Source organism: Coloeus monedula (genome assembly GCF_965178545.1).
Source record: "Coloeus monedula genome assembly, chromosome: 12".
Classification (NCBI taxonomy): domain Eukaryota; kingdom Metazoa; phylum Chordata; class Aves; order Passeriformes; family Corvidae; genus Coloeus; species Coloeus monedula.
In genome coordinates, this window is record NC_138792.1 from 3,378,792 (window position 1) to 3,397,700 (window position 18,909).

Below are 18,909 nucleotides of genomic sequence, written 5' to 3' on the forward strand. Positions count from 1 at the left end.
CACTTCAGCATCTTCCTCCCATGGGCCCTGCTTCAGTTTAAGACCTTAGCTGAGGCTGATCTTAGTTAAGTCACTTAAACGTTTTGCTTTCATTTCCCCATCTGTGAAACGAAGATGATTCATTCAGAAATTCTTGTGAGTATCAGGAGAGTTGTGGAGCTGTTAAGAACAACAGAAAATCAGCTGTGTTTGGAGGCTCCTGACAATGTTACCTGTTTAGCTGGCCCTGGCCATGCACTGTCCTGGCACCTTCTGGGACACAAACTTTAACCTAATCTGGGACTAACCTGGGACAGAGCAGAACTCCTGAACTGTCCCTTGCAGCAACATCAGGAAACAGCTCAGAAACAAAATCATCAAGGTCTTTGAGTTTTGTTTTACCTTTCTTTTGTAAGGCCTGAATTTTTATTTGGAAGAATTCTGATTTGCTCAGACCAGGCTGGCAGAGCAGACTTCCTGGTGTGAATTGTTACTGCAGATGTTGTTTCTGGAATGATAGGTTGCTCCCAAATGTTAAGGCACTTCTGTTTTCTTAACATGGATCTGGTGAGGGGATAGACTCAGTACAGGGAGCTGTATTTTAAAAAGCAATTAATTAGGCAGTTGTAATGCTTTCACTGATGCCTGGCATTATGTTTCTGCCTGCCAAATTTAACACAAATGCTTCTAAACATTGATTACAGAGAGGCCATTCCTAAGTTTGCCTGCATTTGTCATTTTTTGATGTATTATACACACAGCGGAGCTTGCTAGGCGTGGAATATTTAATACTCAAGTGGCTTCATTGCTGCCTTACAAACATGTCATCATTTTCCTTGGATTACAAAATGGCCCTGAGCATCACCACGTGGAAATGGGAACAGACAGGAGATGTTTAAATATCTCATTTGAGTAGATAAATAAATAAATATTTTTGGAATGAGGTGGGAAAGGCCAGCAGTGAGAAAAGCCTGGGGGATAACAAAGGCAGCAGGAGAAGTTACAGACTCCCGTGCTGTCAAGGATTCCTTGTTTGCTTTTAGTTGTGAAGAATGCGAGTGAAAGTGTGACACTGGAGGGAGCCCAGAGCCAGTGGGAATGTCAGCCAGTCTGGGTGGAACACTTGAGCTGATTCTTTGGGAGCTGCTGTCAGCGAGAGGCACAGAGGGCTGGGTGAGACTCTCACAGTTGCCAGACCATCTGTCAGTTCCAATTTGACAGAAATTTCTCTTCTCCCTCTCTCTTTTTTTTTTTTTTAATGTGATTTCTTACCTTTGGGGACTGGGCACTGTTATATCAGTGCAACATTTGCCTTAGGGCAAGGACCTTGTCTGTTTAGACCAGTTAGATTTTGAAAGGGGTAAAAATATCTGAGGAAGTACTATGTGCATTTCATAACTCTGGTAAGTCCTTATTTATATTTAAATATTCGTATGTTTATACTACTATATTAATGCATAATGATAAATTATAAATAATATATTTGTATTTAAATATTTGCATTAGTAACACCAAGAGACCATACCTCTTGCTCTCTCCACCACAACCAAGGCTTGGTTGAGCATTAATTAGGTAATTACAAGGATCTGCACTGAGTCAAATCTTCTTTCCTTGATGTCCAAGGGAATCAGTGTCTCCAGGCCCTATGGGTGATAGCCCAATATAGACAAGACAAACTCAAGGATGGCTTGGCTGGATTCAGTGAAGGTGTGGAGAATCTGGATCCAGGACCATCAAAACAACTCCAGCATCTTTGTATGATGCTGTTTTTCTGGGTTTAGATCAGGAGATCTGGATGCATTAAATGAAATTGTGGTCTTTTTCAGAGCTTGGCTACTTTATGTATTCTTAGATCAGCATTTGATCAGGCCTACATCATCCAACAGGACAGTTTAGGATTAGTTTAGGGACAGTTTAGGGTTAGTTTAGGGACAGTTTAGGGTTAGTTTAGGGACAGTTTAGGGCCAGCCTGTCCACTGCTGCAAACTGGGATTCTTATGTGGAGTTTATGATGGGCAAACCCAGTTCCTAAAGCACCCTACAGATCTTCCCTTTGCCACATAAGAGAGCCCTGCCAGGATTGAGTGAGCTACAGGACAGGCTTCACAAATGGCTTGGAAGTTTTTTTGCCTTTGCTCTCCCATTTTTACCCACTGCCAGTAGTTCTTCCTGGGTGTCAAATTTATTCCAACACAAGAGCAACCATTGGACTCACCAGCTAAATTCCTGAGTGCCCAGGTGAGGACACCCCCAGAGAGCCTGGGCATCAGCATCCAGAAAAGCCATTTTTTAGAAAGGACAAGATTTTGAAAGGGCTGGTAAAGGTTGTCCATCAGCCCTGTCTCCAGTTCTGAGGCCAGGACGAGACAGACTGGCTGCAGCAGGCAGGATTCCCCTGTGCTCTGGAATTGTCTGGCACTATCCTGCCCAACCCCAGCCTAGTGAGCCCCTCGTTCTGATTCCCAGTGCTGCTATTTTCAAATCACTCAGGAAGGAAAACAAGCTCTCCTTGTCCTTCCCCTTGAACTTGGAGCTGCCAGGTTCCTCAGAGATGTGAGTTCTTTTTGTTCAATTGTCATTCTTCTTGCCCAAGGAGTCCCCTGGCCGTCCCAGCGAAGCAGAGACAGAGATGGGGCTTATTGTGGGCCATGCCTACTCCGTGACTGCCATCAGGAAGCTGCGTCTGGGGGAGAGGCTCATGTTCTCCTTCAAGGCAGAAAAGCTGTTCATGATCAGGCTGAGGAATCCCTGGGGGAAAAAAGAATGGCACGGTGCTTGGAGCGACAGGTAAGAGCTGCAAACCCAGTGGCAAAGGGGTGAAGCTGTGCTGGGGCCACTGGAATTTGTGGATGAACACTGGTGAGACCCCCCTGTACTCAGGGAGGCTCAACTTCTGTGCCATCTCTGCCCATTTTCCTCTGAGAAAATGAGCATGTCCTGGAGGAGTTTATGGCTCCCTGGACCGTATTTACTGTTTACATCATTCTTCTGGCACACTGGAAGAAAAACAGCTCATGAGTCAAGAACATGAGGCTCGTTCCCAGCTTCACCAGACTGTGTCTATGACTCAGTTTCTCATCTGTCATTTCCAGCTGCTGGGGATGGTAAAATTGGATTTTAGATAATTTAAGTGGCGGGTGAAAAATGCTGTAAAAGTGCCATATTTGTGATTTCTTTCTAATTTCTTTCTAATTCATTTTCTAATGAATTTTCATGTGGGCCATGGGTTTAGCAGGCACGTCCACAGCACCAGAAGTGATTGCAGGGGGGAGGTGTTCCATCATGGGTGATTTATACATGAAAACGTGTGACAGTTCAGCACTGGGCTCACCAGCCAGGATTTAGTATTTAACAATGCAGTGTTCTCAACAACAGCATATTAATTTCTTCTAATCCATGCTTTAGCTAGCAAAAATCTGCTACTTTCAGAGAGATTGGCCTGGGTGAAGTGCAAAGAATGCACAAAAGAGCTACTGTGTCCTGTTGAAGCTGAGCCCTTGGGGTTCTCCACTAGACTCTGTCTGACACAGCTGCCACTCGTGCCAGCACTGAGGCCTCTGACAATGGCCCATGGCTTTTGGTCTAACAGAACTAAATCGACAATTTCCAAATAGTTAAAGAAAATGTCTGTTACGGTGAGCAGCCTCCCTTCCCTCCTGCCAGCCACCTTCAGCTTCAGCCTCCAAGTGCTTTTGGAGAGGCAGTGAGGAGTCGTGGCTCTCTCTGTCTGGTGCAACCCATCAGGGATGGGATCTGTGGTTGGGTTTCAGCAGGAGGCTGCTGGAATTTTGGGGGTGTGCTCCCCTGCAGCAGCAGGTGCCTGCAGGGGCTGTGGAGGCACTGAAGGGGCTGTGCACTGTAATGTTCCTCTGGAAACTGGACACTGTGCTCAGGCTCCAGCAGTTTGTTCTCAAAGGCTCCCTGGGGAAATCTCTGACCTCAGGCCTGTTTTATTTAGGTGATTAAAAGACAAAGAGAATACTCTGCTCTAAGTGAAGCGTTCAATAATCTCCCGAGGAGGAAAACCAGGTTTCATTTGAGGGGTCTTCAGGGAACTGAGTCAATCTCCTGTGACCTTGGAAACCAGGTGTTTAAGTGTTTAAGAGTCCTAATGGAGGGTGTGACAAAGAAAATCAATAAGATTCTGCTCTAGTTGTGCCCATTTCCTATTCATCTCTTTCTTTGTTAGTAGCTTTCAAATCAATTAATGTTTTAAAACTCCTCCTGAAAGCCTCACATTCTCTTCATGAATATCACCTGCCCTTTCTGTACTCTGATATTCCTTTTAAAACCATGGGCCAGAAGAGATTTTTACTTCCATTTTTTTTTCCAGGTGAGAGCTTTTAATTTAAGTTAGTAATCATCTTTGTTATTGTTTTTTTCTTTTTCTTTTTTTTTTCTTCTTTTAGTTCTGAAGAGTGGAAGAAAGTCAGCGATTCTGAGTGCAAGAACTTGGGGCTCACTGTTAAGAATGATGGAGAGTTCTGGTGAGTGGGAATGATGTGAAGGCTTTGGAGACACTGGCTACCCTGAGTAACTGTCATTAATCTGCCATTTAACAGCTCCAAAACCAGATGGGGATAAAATTATCCCAAGGTCTGTTTCTTTCAAATTCCCAAGGGATGACAGGGAAGAATAATAAAAATGGATTTAAAACTAGTAGAACAAAATTAGTAGCTCTCAATACTGTCTATATTTAGGACAATCTCTCAGAAACCAGGAGAACACCTGCTGGTTTACATGACACAATGCCAAATATTGAACACACTGACAGCCCTGTTTATTGCCTGCTGTGCCTGTCTGTAGGTCAGCCACGGCTGAGGCATCTAGAAATAGAGTTGCAGCCAGTGAATTTTGATATTTGTTGATGTTTTCCAGCATGGGAATGAGAAGTGTTCATTCTCTATACAATCTCTAGAGCTCTAGTAATTTTAACCTTGTTTAAAGCTTAGATCCTTAGCCCAGCAGCTTCTCCAGCAGACGATCAATATTGCATCAAGTGAGCTGGCACGGCTCTGTGTGAAAAGAATTCTGTTGGCTTTGTCAGGACTGGCAGCTGCAGGGTTTGGCTCTGGGCCATTAATAAGCCAGGCCATGATGGTAATTCAAAGACCCAAGCAGTTTTTCAGTTGCTCTGCAGTCCAGCCTGTTCCTTTAGCAGGCACAGATGAGATGGGGTTGAATAAAAGCTCCGTCCAGAGTGCAGAGGTTTGAGTCGTGCTCAGGGGCAGATGTGACAGTAAGGACTCTAATAATGAGGAGTGGATCCTGCTTTAATTGCAGGTGATCTCTTTGGCCTTTATAAAATGTGCTATCAAATCCAGCCTGGGCGCTTCAACCTGTCCTTTAGGCTTAGGAGATGCAACAGAACAGATCCAGATGTGACCAAACCCCCTGAGTGATACTGCTCTGAATTAAGCTCTAAGACTCTGTGATTGTGGCTTCACGAGTATTTCCACATGGAAAGCTTTCCAGTGAATCAGTTTGTCCCGTGGACAGCTGAGCAATGCCTCCTCATCACATTACTGGAAGATTTTGTGTGTTGTTTTGGTTCTTTGCATGAGTATCACTGTTGATTTTTAAACAAACCATTACTTCCCTGGCGTTCCTTGGAGCAGGATGACGTTTGAGGACTGGTGTAAGAATTTCACGGATGTGGACATCTGCCGGACTGTGAACACCTCCTACTTCAGCCTCCACAAGACCTGGGAGAAGGAAATGATCTATGGGGCTTGGGCAAAGCATCCAGAGCCCCTGCTGAACCGCTCTGGAGGCTGCTTTGATAACAGAGAGACCTTCCTTCAGAACCCCCAGGTGTGTTTTGTGAGGTATTTGATAACATAGAAACCTTCCTTCAGAACCCCCAGGTGTGTTTTGTGAGGTATTTGATAACATATAAACCTTCCTTCAGAACCCCCAGATGTGTTTTGTGAGGTATTTGATAACAGAGAGACCTTCCTTCAGAACCCCCAGTGGGAATCCCTGTGTTTTGTGAGGTATTTGATAACAGAGAGACCTTCCTTCAGAACCCCCAGGTGGGAATCCCTGTGTTTTGTGAGGTATTTGATAACAGATAAACCTTCCTTCAGAACCCCCAGTGGGAATCCCTGTGTTTTGTGAGGTATTGAAGTGTAGCCACTTTAGCTGGGGCTCCTGAAGTATCCACCCTGTTCAGGAGCTGGCAGTGAGTGCTAGACAAAAATCTCATTGCCCTGGGAGTGTGCTGGGTACTGCATGTTTCAGTGATTTTGGTGCAATTTCTCAGAAGGGTTTAGATATTTATTTAGGACTGATCATGTTTGGGGCTGGTGGGTCACACACACAATGGAATTACTGATGTCCTGCCTGGACTTCTTTCAGTTTCCCAGTCTTTGAAAGGCAACAAGTCTGATTTTCTAATGACAGAACTCACTTAACACCCTTAAACAGCCCGGGGATTTGATCCACTGTATTTAGTTAGTATCCCTTGGAATGAATGTAAGATTCTGGAAGTACCTGGTCACTTCCCCAGGCCCAGCCTCTCATCAGCATTACAGAATTTTCCTTCCTGGTCATTTCAAGCTATTCAGTTTAGCTGTTCATCCACTCCTACTCCCTTTCCCACCTTCCTGCCCTTCTCCTTGGGGTGTGTTTTCATCCCAGCACATGCAAATTCAGGCATAAAATTTCAGTTACTGTCCATGGGATCTGGCCACTTACTCTGTTAGTACTTTGAAAATTCCCCTTTCTGTCCAGATTATCTAGAGATGGTTTTGGATCTGCTTCTGTGCACTTAAGGGAGGTTTCTGCCTGCACCCTCTGTTTTCAGAGCAGGGTGCTGGAGCAGTGCAGCCTCTGCTGCTCAGATCACATCTCAGACTCCCAGCTCACCCTGCAGTTCTTCACTGCTCTGCCTTCTGTCAGTGCCTCATTTCCAGAGGGTGATTTAATTCAGGTATTGCCCTGTAAGAGTCTGGATGTTTTCCAACTGCTTGTCTGGTCTCATTTGTAAGTGTTTAGCTGTCACAGAGAACAAAATACTCCGTTCCAGCTGAGTGCAGTGCTTGATGCAATGGAAGGCCTCTGTATCCCAGTGTTATCTCTGGGCCAGTTGATTAAAAGGCTCTTAGCAGCAGTGCTGGAACGCATTTATGTTATCTTAGAGCCATTACAGATTACTCTGGCACACACCACCATAATCTAGAGATAATCTCTCTGTTCTCCCAGCACTGAGGCCTCCTTCGAGGTTTATCTGTGCAGAGAGGGATTGTGACACTTCCAGTCCCTTTTGATAAGGCAATTTAAGCCAAGTCTATGTGTGTTCTACAGTCACCTGCTGACTTCTAGATCATTACCCATTAAGACAGCTGAAGTGTCATCAGAAGAAGGTCACAGCTGCAGAGCTGTCATCAGACCAGGAGAGCTTTCCTGGTTCCACTTGTTCTCCTCCCACCTCTCCATGGCCTTGGAACACGCTGAGGGGGTCACCCTGCCTATGGTGCAACAGGGACAAGAATTAAAATGTGCCTTAGAGGGTGTTGCTGCATGTTCATATCTCACTTTTTAGGTTCTTTCTGCAGGGGCTCTTTACAACCCCATGGACTCTCCAGGGCCCTGTGCTTTCTCTGCTGCAGTAGGTGACACAGAACTCAAATAAGAGCTTGGGACGGGGCCTTGTTCAGCAAAGCTCTAAGGCAGAGGGATGTGGATGGGTCTGTAACCAAGGCAAGCTCAGTATCTACCTCAGAGCAAAGCTCAATAATTTGCTTTTTAGCAGCAATCGAAGGAGAAGGGAGGAGGGAACTGAACCAATGATGATATTCCTCTCCGTGCTGCAGGGAATTCCAGCTTAAATCAGAACATGTGGTGCACGTGGTACCCAGCTGTGCACTGCTGCAGGTTTATGTTTCTATTTATTTTCTTCACATTTAAATGTCTTTGAGGATGGAAGAGTACAGCATCTGTCTAAACTTGGGGTAAATAATGTCTTCTTCCCCCCACTGACAACTCAGGTTTGCCCTCTGCATGCACAAAGCAAAATTTAAAGGAGTCTATAATAATGAACAAATTAATTTAATTCCTTGTCATATAAAGAAACACCTGTCTGACCTTCTTGCATTCATACTTACTTATGAACTGGTCTGGTAGTGATTTTTAGTAATGTCTGATTTAGTAAGATGGGAACTGCTGCTTAAACTTGAGATAAATTCCTTTGATTTGTCTTAAACCCAAGTTGACTCAAGTTTCCTGTGAACAGTTTGGATAAAATATTTGCATGTTAAAGGTGTAGGAGTCTTTCTTAGCTGTTTTTTATTGGGTATTCAGGAAAACTGAGAAGTCCAAAATTAGCATTCCTGTCATTCTTACATTAAATAGGAACAGTAGATGCAGAACAAAGTGCCTTTTAAACTATGATTTGAAAGATTCCTTCATTTGCAGGCCCTATATAAAGATGTTTGAAATTTACAGGCACTGTTGAGGTAAAAGAAGAATCAAAAATTATCTAAGACCCCATGTGGAGTCTGTTAGCTTATTTTTTTAATCTTATTCCTGATTTATAGCTAAATAAATTTAATCTTTTGTCTTTTGCTTTCAAATGAGGTATTCTCTGCTGACTCCAGTTATTTCATAGCTTCATCCCAGGCTGTCCTTTATGTGAATCAGAGATTCATGGAATGGTTTTGGTTGGGAGGGACCTTAAAGCTCATCCCATTCCACCCCCTGCCATGGGCAGGGACACCTTCCACTATCCCAGGGTGCTCCAAGCTCCGTCCAGCCTGGCTTTGGACACTCCCAGGGATCCAGGGGCAGCCACAGCTTCTCTGGGCACCCTGTGCCAGGGCCTCAGCACCCGCACAGGGAAGAATTTCTTCCTAATACCTACTCTAAACCCACCTTCCTTCAGCTTAAGGCCATTCCCCCATGTCCTATCACTAGGATTACCATTTTCATCAATACCTTTTATTTGCCTGATACTTTTGGTTTTAAGATCCTTATTATTAGCATTAATTTTCCACCTATAAATTGCTGGCAATATCTGTTACGTGGAGAACTCTCCTTCCTCCCCCAGATGTATTTCCATTTGCCCCCTTTGTATGCACATATTTCCCTGGTGATGGCTTTACCCTCAGTCTCCTGAGGCAATTCCAACAGCTCTTCTCTCTCCTCTCTCCTCCCAGTACATCTTTGATGTTAAGAAGGCCGAGGACAAAGTGTTGGTCTCCTTACAGCAGGAGGATCGCCGCAAGTACAAGAAAGAAGGGAAAGGAGACAACATCACAATTGGCTTTGAAATACTCAAGGTAGGCAGCCAAACTCCTGGTGCAGAGTTTGTTCAGTTTGTTTAACACTGCTTTATCCTGAGATCTCTGGCAGACAGAGCCAGGATTATCCTGGGGTCTGGCTCTGCCTGTGGGCACTGCACAGAGCTGGCATTGCACAGGCCATGGGAACTAAACTGAATTTCATTCAATTCAAACTCTATTTGATTAAATTTCATTTATTTGAAATAAGTTGGTTTTGCCCCTTGCAAAAGAATTTTAAGTGCTTCTCCTACCCCCAAGCTTTCTAGAGAAAGGCAAAATAATATTGATGCCTAAAATGTGGAAGGTTTTTTTCTCCTCACTGGAGGCTTCTGCCTCCATTTCATCAGCAAATACAGCCAGGTGAATGAGGTTGAAAAGTCTGCAGTTTTTCTGTTGCCACTTAGAAAAAAAGAGTGTTTTCAAAAGCTGGAGTAGTGAGCAGGAAATGAATATATGGGAAAAGGAACCACAGGGCTCCCAAAAGGTAATTTAATTGCACTCTCAGGGCCAATTGAGTAAAATGAAAACACCCAGACTCAGAGAAGGAGGGAAGTGAAGAAACAGCAATTTTTCTGCTCTTTCACTGAGGATTGAGGTAATCCTGTCATCTGTTGCTACAGCTCTTGGGACTACATTAAATCTGTGTCCCTACCCTGTTGGTTAGACATGCTGACATCTGCATCACACCTACTCATTTGCCAATCGCCTGTTAACCACATATATTGAAAAGTGTCATTGCAGAAAGCAGAATATTTACCTTGTCTTGTTCATGCCTGCAATTTGGAAAGGCTTGAAAGAGAAAATCATACCTTCATAAAAGTTTCAGGGCTCTATTTTTATTTCTGATCAATAATTTTTCTATTTTAGACACATTCTAACACACCAGGCTCATTAGCATGACTAAAGGCCTTTGGAAGGGAAGTGCCAGAAAAGAATGAAGGGCTGCCTTTGCCCCAAGAGCTGCTCGAGAGAAGGGTTTAGGTTTTAACTGTGCTCTGGCAAATACCAGTCCCCTGGAGAGGATGTTAAGAGTTAAGCACAACTTCAAGGCTTAGAACAAAACATGAATGGTTATTCTGTGGCTTTTGCATTCAGGAAAGGGCAAGGAAAATACAGCTGTGTGCATCTGGATTGGGAGCCTGCTGGGAAAGGCTGGAGTGCTCTCTCCAGGCTAGAGAAAGGAGACAGAGGGATCTCAGCCTTGTCTGAGCAGGTGCAGTCCTCAGGGTGTGTGTCCATCTCTGGAAGTGTTCCAAGCTCTGCAGTAGCATCCCAGCTCTTTTAGTGGGTTCCTGTCTTTGCCAGCCCCAAACTTTCACCTGCCACGGCTTAAACGGATGAGAAAACACTTGCCGAATGATTTGTCTTTACTACACGTTGTGTTTTATGGCCATGAAAAGCTGTGTGGTGCTCAGGGAGAATCCTGCCTGTTAGCCCTGCTATCCCTGCTGGCATTAGTCCCTCTCCTGCTGCAGGTGGAGGATAACAGAAGGTACAGGCTGCACAAGCTCACGGTGCAGGAGAGAGTGGCCACGTCTCCCTACTCCAACACACGCAGCGTGTTCCTGAGGAGGACCCTCCAGCAAGGCCGCTACGTGCTCATCCCAACCACCTACATCCCAGGGGTCCCTACAAGGTTTATCCTGAGGCTCTACACAGATGTGCCCTCAAAACTCAGGTGGGTGGCACTCACAGCCCACAGGCTGCAGCTCCGTGGAAGGGGTTGCCTGGTTGTCCTCCAACACCTCCGACTCGCTGGCTCATGCGGCTCCAGAAATGGCCCTGGAGACATCAGGGGCACCTCTGAGAATCTCCAGGTTTGTGCATGGTCAGGTGACACTTTACTATGTCATAAAATTCAAGAGAATTTGCTGAAAGTCCTTGCAAGGAGTTTAAAAGATAAACCGAGATGTCTTCTGTAGTTTCAATGCTTCCAGATCGTTGTTTATTAAGTTTTATCAGAGGAACTGAGCCACTAGCATGACCCAGGTACAGCATGGAAGGAGGAAAAGTAGGAGTGAGAGCCAATTATCAAGATTTACACAGCCTTTTAAAGACATTTTAACCAATAGTTACTAAAAACGTACATTATTTTCACTTTCTTACCAATTATTCAGTAACACAGGCAGGAACTGTGGAATTCTCTATCCAATCATTCCAAACTACTTCTACTGCAGAACATGGAGTAGTAGAAGAAGGAGAAGAAGGTTTAGAGAACAACAAGAATTCTCCATTTTGATATTTTTTACTCTTACCTATTTACTACAAAGAGAAGCCCAAAACCTCTGAATTTTTCACCCTGTGACAATCTTACATAGTAGTCTATCACCTAATTCACACCACTGTATTTTCTAGTTCTTGTCTGACTGTTGGTAATTTTTTCCAAGGTTGGAGGCTAAAACAGTGCTGTTCAGGGGGGTAAAAACCCTTAAAAACAGGCAGAGAAATATTCTTGGCACTCTGGGTTCCTACAGTCAGGAGATGTTTAGTTAGGGACCTCATGGACAATTAATTTAGGGTCTTTTGGCTTTTTTGTTTGGCTCTTGTAGTGGCCTCCAGTTCCAGGTCAGGACACTGAGCACTGGTGCTTGTGGTTACAGCTGATACTTGTTGTTTCTGTGACCATCTCCTCTGAAACCAGTGGCTGCTGCAAGAGTAGAACCAGTGCTTCATGAATCAGACCCACTGAATTTATTTCTTGATTTGATAGTATTTTCCCTTATTTAAAACTGGGGTTTTTTCACCACTTTTGCTCCCACGCCAAAGATAACACAAATCTGTTTTACTTTGCTTTGCTCTATTTTTATTTCTTAAATCTGTCATTTTTACACCACAGAATTCAAAAATGGCAGATGAGGAAAAACTACAAATCTTATATTCTAAAAACACCAGATTTCCACAACCATTGATTGTTTGCTTGACATTCTTTGCTTTGGTTGCCTTTTCCATGATTTTTCAGGGAGCTGAAGGCAGATAGGCCTAAAATGACGTGTTGGAATCTTCTTTGTGGCTACCCACGCAGAGTCACCCAAATCAAAGTCCACTCTGCAGAGGGTTTGCAGAAGCAAGACAGATCAGGAGGTAAGTGGAAAAAGGGTCTGGAAGAGTGGAATTGGCTTTTCAGTCCTCTAAAGACGATTTGGGTTGATATGTAAGCAGTCAGAAATTATCCAAGCAGAGGATTTATGAAATTTGTTTTTCCGTCATGTTGTAAAACCTTCTCCAGTGGAGAGATCAGATGAATATGGGGATGCAAGCAGCAAGTTCTGGGCAGGTGCATAACTGGGCAGGAGTAGCCAGACCCTCCTGAAGAGCTAATTGTGGAGATTAATAAGGTTCTTCTGTCAGGATTACGTGTTTTCTAAATGCTTCATTCTGGAGCTTCTGAGGACTGAGACTGGCAAACTGCCCTGAAAACATCAGGATGTCTCTAGACCCTGACACTGGGGCTATGCAGGTGCAGAAAGTAAGGGCAGCCTGAACAGAGATACCTTTTTTGTATCACTAGAGCTCAGGGATTTGAGACTGGAGTGCACTGATCTTCACAAAAGCCCATCGCTGTCATCTCAGAGTTGTGCTCAGTACAAATTTCTGAGTAACTGCATAAACAAAACTGAAGGAGAATGAGGATTGCACAGCTCAGTGCTGCTTGTCATCAGAGCCCTGCTCCTGGCCAGAGGAAGTTTATTTAATCTTTATTTTAAATGTTTATTGGAGAACTCCCCGTGGTGCTGTCTTTGATCCATTGCCCTGTCTGGACAAAATAATGGATGGTTTGCTGTTGTCAGGAATAACGGCCCAGACTCAGTCCTGGATGCTCCTTGTGGAAGTACCTCTCTCCAAGTTAGTGTGTTCTGAAGTGGATCCAGCTGTCTGGGAGTCAAGCACGGGGGCAGGTCTGCAGGATGATGAGGAAGCTCTTTGTGCTTGAGGATTTTTCATCTCTCATTCCCAAGCCTTTAAATGTTTCAAAAATTGCTCTCACTACTGTCTGTCAGGCCTTTTCCCCGAGTTTCTCTTTGAGAACACATCAGCTTTTGCACCTTTAAATCTTCCTCCTGACATTCCATGTTGGATTTGCATACTTAATTGTCTTTCACCACTTACATTCTAAGCTGAGTGTTGAGGCCCATGGTGTGTGACAGCCCTGGAAGCAGAGAATCTTTAGTGGAAGCTGCCTTGGGAGCAGCCTGAGAAGCAGAAGGAAGGAGAAGCAGAGATTCACCTGCAAGAGGCAAAACAACTTGCTGTGATTGCCAGGGCAGTGCTTTTGTCTCAGCACTGTGTCTGCTGTTTGTCCCGTGCCCTTTTCCAGCGGCTGAGGGTGTCAGAGCTCTCTGGGTACTGGTAAGAGCAGTAGAGAGGAGAGGGAATGCATCTGGGAACATTCCCTCAAGAATGTTTTCCATTTCCTTTTGCTTTGGTACAGTGCTGAAGGATGTGGGTGTTAGATCCTCAGTGCAGTTCTCAAAAACCCAAAAAGTAAGCCTTAGACTACTATCACAGATTTCTTTAAGCCTTAGAAATGTCATTACTGTTCAGGTGTTTCTGGCTTTTACAGATTCACACATTTTCCTATGCACTGTTCTTTTTTACAAGTTCCCAAAGCAGCAGCATGGCCAGGACTGAGGTAAGAGAGCTCTTGTGGGGTTCAGGGCAGAGCTGGAGCCATTTATGTGCCCCAGAGCTGAACCCAGCCCTCCTTCCACTGCCAGAGCCCTTTCCTGAGTAGCAGCTCCAGTTTCATCTCATGGCCAATACCAGGACATTGCTTTTCCACTCTAGCAGACCTTTCTGTTTTTCATTTGTCCTGTAAATAAACCAGGCAAGGAACTGGGCCATGCATAGCTGAGAACATCTGATCCCCCCCTGTGCTCTCCCATTTCTTCCTTTTGTTCTGGAATTGGAGCCAGTTTTCCTAAAACAACTGACCCATCCAGCACTGCCATCATGGGGTCGTGCCGTGCAGGAACATTTTGTGTCCGTCTTCTACCTCCCTCTGTTTCTCGAGGTCTTGCTGAGAATTTGAATGTTTCCTTCAAATATTCTCTTTCCTGCCACTTGGAAGTCCCCTCGTTAACTGCTCCCTCATCCCTCCAGCAGATGTGCCTGTCACCTCTTTAAGCTCTGTGTCCTTTCCCCACCCCTCCTTATGCTCGCTGTCTCTTAATTACTGTTAATGATCGGGTGTTGCTCTGCTCTTTGCCCTCGGACAAAGCTGTTAACACCTTTGGGGTGCCAGGCAAGACCCCGTTTTAATCAGATCCATTTTCCAAATCGCTTTGCAAAGAGGGCAGCTTTTCCACCCCTGATCAGGCAGTGCGGTGCCACCCCATGCCCCAGAGCTGAATTCGCACGTTCAGTGACACGGAAGGCAATTGCCCATCAGCAAAGCCAATATCCTGCTACCTGCCATGGAACTGTGAGGGGTTGTCAGGGAAACGGCCCTCGGCAGCTCTGGCCAGGTGTAACCACGGAGCAGCAGATGGAAAAATCTCTGTCTGCCTTGTACGTGGTTGCGTCTGGTTTGGATGCAGCTGTTTTGTGGTTTGTTCGTGTGAGATGTTGATACCTGTTCTTGTAAATGAGGGATGTGTTGGAGAGAAATCATCTGGGTAGGGATTGTTAAAAAGCTACAGTTGCCTAAAGTTGTGCTGCCTTCTGGCTGTGGTGGCATTACTGAGTAGATGGTTAAAAAATGTGTGTTAGAAACTATCACGAGCCTGACTTAGACTTATAGATGCTCAAGGTTTATTTAAAATCTGTATCTGAGAGGTAACAAGGTGTGGAAAAAAACCTGATATTCTGTCATTAACAACAGAAATGGACAGAGATAGTTGTGTTGAAATACAAAACTTTTTAAACTTTAAGTAAAAGTTAATTAGAAAGTGGAATGGCCCATTCTATTTGAATTTAAAGACAGGTGTTTCCAAATCAGTTCTTGCTCCTTATTGGAAAGGAAAGAAAATATCAACTTTAATAAGAAATAAACATGTTTGGTGTAAAACCAACAAAGAATTCCTAAAATGTTGAACAATTGCAAGGGGTCATGTATGAAGTTTAGATGAGATATTAGGGAGAAATTGTTCCCTGTGAGGCCCTGGCACAGAGAAGCTGTGGGTGGCCCTGGATCCCTGCAAGTGTCCGAGGCCAGGTTGGACAGGGCTTGGAGCAACCTGGGACAGTGGAAGGTGTCCCTGCCCACGGCAGGGAGTGGAACTGGATGGTCTTTAAGGTCCCTCCCAACCCAAATCATGCCAAGATTCTGTGTTTTCACCTGGACAGGGAGCAGTGGCTGTGACTGGTGCCCTGTCCTGTGCTCAGTGGCAGCGCTACTGCCAGGCACAGGAGGGGATTGTCTCAGCTGCCATCCTGTGTCCCCAGAGCTGTGCTGCTGATTGTGTTCCAGGAGCAGATCCCTATGTGCTCATCAAGTGTGACAACCAAAGCAGGCGCTCCCCAGTGCAGCACAACACCACCAGCCCTGTCTTCAACACCCAGGTGATCTTCTACAGGAAGGACATCGACAGTCCTGTCACCATCCAGGTGAGACAGCCACGCAGGGCAGCTGCTGAGGGCAGGGAGGGCAGCACAGCAGCATCCCTGGGCTTCACTGGGCCACCTTTTCCTTCGTGTGACTGATACCCAGGAGAGTGAGAAGCTCTGCTCCCTCTTGCTGGGCTCTGCCTGGAGCTGTGCTGCTGCTTCTCCTCCATAAACACCAGCTGATGGCACTATAGAGATCAGAAGGCATGTTTCATTCCGAGGCATGTTTCATTCCGAGGCATGTTTCGTTCCGAGGCATGTTTCATTCCAAGGCTTTGAAAGAATTTGCAGAATTCCCTTTTGCCCCATGTGGTACCTGATGAAACAGAGAAAAGCCAAGTGTTGTCCAGAGTCAGTGTTTGGAACAAAACCAAAGCTAATGCTCTTATTAAGACGTTTTCCACCCTGAATTCTAGTCCTACAAGAACTAGACCTCCCTGTTTACCTCAGCACTCAGCTGGAGAAATGGAGCTTGGTGTTGAGACGATGCAGCCCAGGACAACTTTGTCTTCAGGCTGGGCTGTGGGCCAGGCTCTATCACAGGCAGAGCTGGAGCACTGAGGAGGTGCAGAGGTGAGCACAGGCAGGCAGAGCAGCACAGAGGAGCTATTGTAGGTAGGTTTTACTGCTGATGAGCTAAAAAAGGTCTTTTTTATTCCTCTCCTAGGCAGGCTTTGACCTAGAAAGCGAAAAGCTGCATTTCGCTCCTTATTTGCATAGTCTATGTAAATGAGCATGCAAATCCAGACTCTCCCTCACTGCTCTCTAGACAATTAGCTAAATTTAGATGCACGCTCCCTCCTCGCTGCTTTTCCAGGGGGTTCACGGGGGTGACCCCTTCTCGAGCACAGCCCTTTCCGGCCGAGTGTGACAGCAGCGCTGCCTCAGCCGGCTTTCTTTTGTGTCCCCTCGTCCCCAGGTCTGGAACAGCAACCTCCTGAGTGACCAGTTCCTGGGGCAGGCGGTGCTGGCAGCCTCCCCCGGTGAGCCCCGCGAGCAGCAGACGCTGCGGCTGCGGGGCAGAGGCGGCCGGGAAGCAGCCGAGGTGCCGGGTCACATCACCGTCAAGGTTCTCTCCAGCGATGACCTCGCCGAGCTCTGAGCGCCGCAGCCCCGCAGAGCCAGACGGAGCTGTCACCTCGCAGCAGCCGCGCCGGGGACTCGGGAGCACAGGGTGCACATCAGCATAATCGCTTTAAAGGGGGGGAAAAAAAAGCCCTCCAACTCTCCACATGATCATTGGTAATGGGGAGAGAGGCTTTGGGAGAGGGGGAAATGCAGATTTATACGTATCTATGCTCGTAATACAGCGCATGCAGTAGCAGAGGGGCCAAATGGGATGCTGGCGGATAAGTTCATTAGGATGTGAGCATCTTCCCAGCAGCATCGTTGAGGGTGCAGGCAGGAATGGCTGCAGCTCTCTCTGTCAGGCACCCACCAGCAGCTCGGGGGAGTGGCAAGCACGAGGTGGATTCCTGTCATTCTGTCCTTGTTCACTGCCAGGCTGGCTTTGGGAGGGGGGTATTTTTCCCTCTAGAGGGATATAAATGTCTTGATGAAATTTCACTTCCTTGGTGAAAATGTCACTACTCAAGGAGTTCAGTCATAGCTTGTGGCCTGATGACCAGTCTTGCCAGGACAACATTAAAATAAGGGGGCAGATCTTGCAGTGCCTGTTTGAACACCCAGCAAGTAAGAGCTTTGTCCACCTGAAGGCTCTCAGACTGACTTTCTGATTCTTCTCTTCTCCACCTCAAGCTGGTGACTCACAGTTTGGTATTCCTGTATCCCTGTCCAAAGGCAGGAAGGGCACCTCACAGTTCAGCTGTTTGTCCAGAGCACAGATGCAATAATGGGAGCCTCCTTGCTTTGTTTAATCTACTTAAACGCTAAAAATGGAATAACGACCCTCTTGTTTTGGTAGATGTAGCACCAGCCTGAAAGAGGAGAAAATGAGCTCATGAGAAGGGTGGGTTTGTAAAAGCAAGATGCTGTGCCCTGGCAGGTGTCAGGTCTCACACTCAAAACTTTACAGTCATTTATTGCTGGCACATCTCTGATGTTCGCCGAAGTTTCACTTGGGTTCCGTGGAGAATAGGTGATATTTCACATTTACATCACAACAGGGGTCTAGGTAGCAACTCTTGCCTTCCCCTGCAGCCCATGGCCCTGCAGCCCATGGCAGGGTTCCCTCAGCAGCTGTTTGGGTGGCCATGCTGGGCAGTTGTTGCAGTGCAGGTGGCACTGGCCACTGCAGCAGAGCATTCAGAGGACTGGCAGCCAGGCCACCAGAACACAGAGGTCTGATTGTCACCCCGTGGTTACGATGAGTTCCCATGTTCCTAGTGGTTCTTAGTTTACATGTTTTAAGTTTATTGATGCAGGAGTTCTCCACCCAGTTTTATGTATAAGTTCATGTTTATGTATTTCCCCTAGTTGCTTATGTATTAGTTCTGGAAAATTCTCCCTTCTTTGACGCCCCATTGGTCTACTCATATAATTCCCTCTCTTAAGTTATCCCTATTGGATATTGTGCTGCCTCGGGCAGTCCCAAAGATGTCAGGCAGTGACCGTGACAGTGCACGAGGCTCTCTGTGCTGGACACTCAGAAATGGGTTTTCTGCAGATTCTGGTTGGTAAAGTGAAGCTGAAGGACTCTTCTGCCCTTTTTACAGCCAGGAAATTTGGATTTCTGTGTGCTTTGTAGCCACTTCAGCCACACTGTGCGATTTTTGTAATTTATGAAATGGCTCTCGACAAGAGTTAATGTTTTCACAAAAGGTTTTGAAGTCTCCTCAGGGCTCCAAAAGGATCCGTGCTGTGGTAGGAAAATGCTTTCTCTGGCATGCCAGAGATGGACTGTGGGGCTGTGAATGATGCTGCAGTGCCATCAGCTTAGCTGCATGTACCAAGGACCTCAATCCAGCTCTTTCCAGACAGCTTGGGCTCGGGCCACTTGGCACAGCGGAGCACTTGTCAGAGGTGTGAACTACAAGCCCCACAGGCAAGTGACATTCTCTGTAAGCTCATGGCTTCGGGGCTGCTTACTCTCAGAAGTGTTTGTAAACTGAGATTTATCCTTTTAAAAGGCGTGAACTGT

At 45.9% G+C, this 18,909-nt stretch overlaps 1 protein-coding gene across 1 annotated transcript in view; it reads left to right on the forward strand.

Moving 5' to 3' along the window:
• The window catches only part of CAPN6 (calpain 6), a 40,484-nt gene extending 23,160 nt beyond the window's left edge, over positions 1-17,324 (forward strand). The window contains exons 6-13 of the mRNA XM_082289341.1: positions 2,573-2,766; positions 4,389-4,466; positions 5,598-5,793; positions 9,138-9,260; positions 10,739-10,941; positions 12,223-12,344; positions 15,673-15,809; positions 16,729-17,324. Of these exons, the coding sequence (XP_082145467.1) occupies positions 2,573-2,766; positions 4,389-4,466; positions 5,598-5,793; positions 9,138-9,260; positions 10,739-10,941; positions 12,223-12,344; positions 15,673-15,809; positions 16,729-16,911 (1,236 nt within the window). The 3' untranslated portion in view covers positions 16,912-17,324. The remainder of the gene's footprint in view (positions 1-2,572; positions 2,767-4,388; positions 4,467-5,597; positions 5,794-9,137; positions 9,261-10,738; positions 10,942-12,222; positions 12,345-15,672; positions 15,810-16,728) is intronic.
• The last annotated feature ends 1,585 nt before the right edge of the window (positions 17,325-18,909 follow it).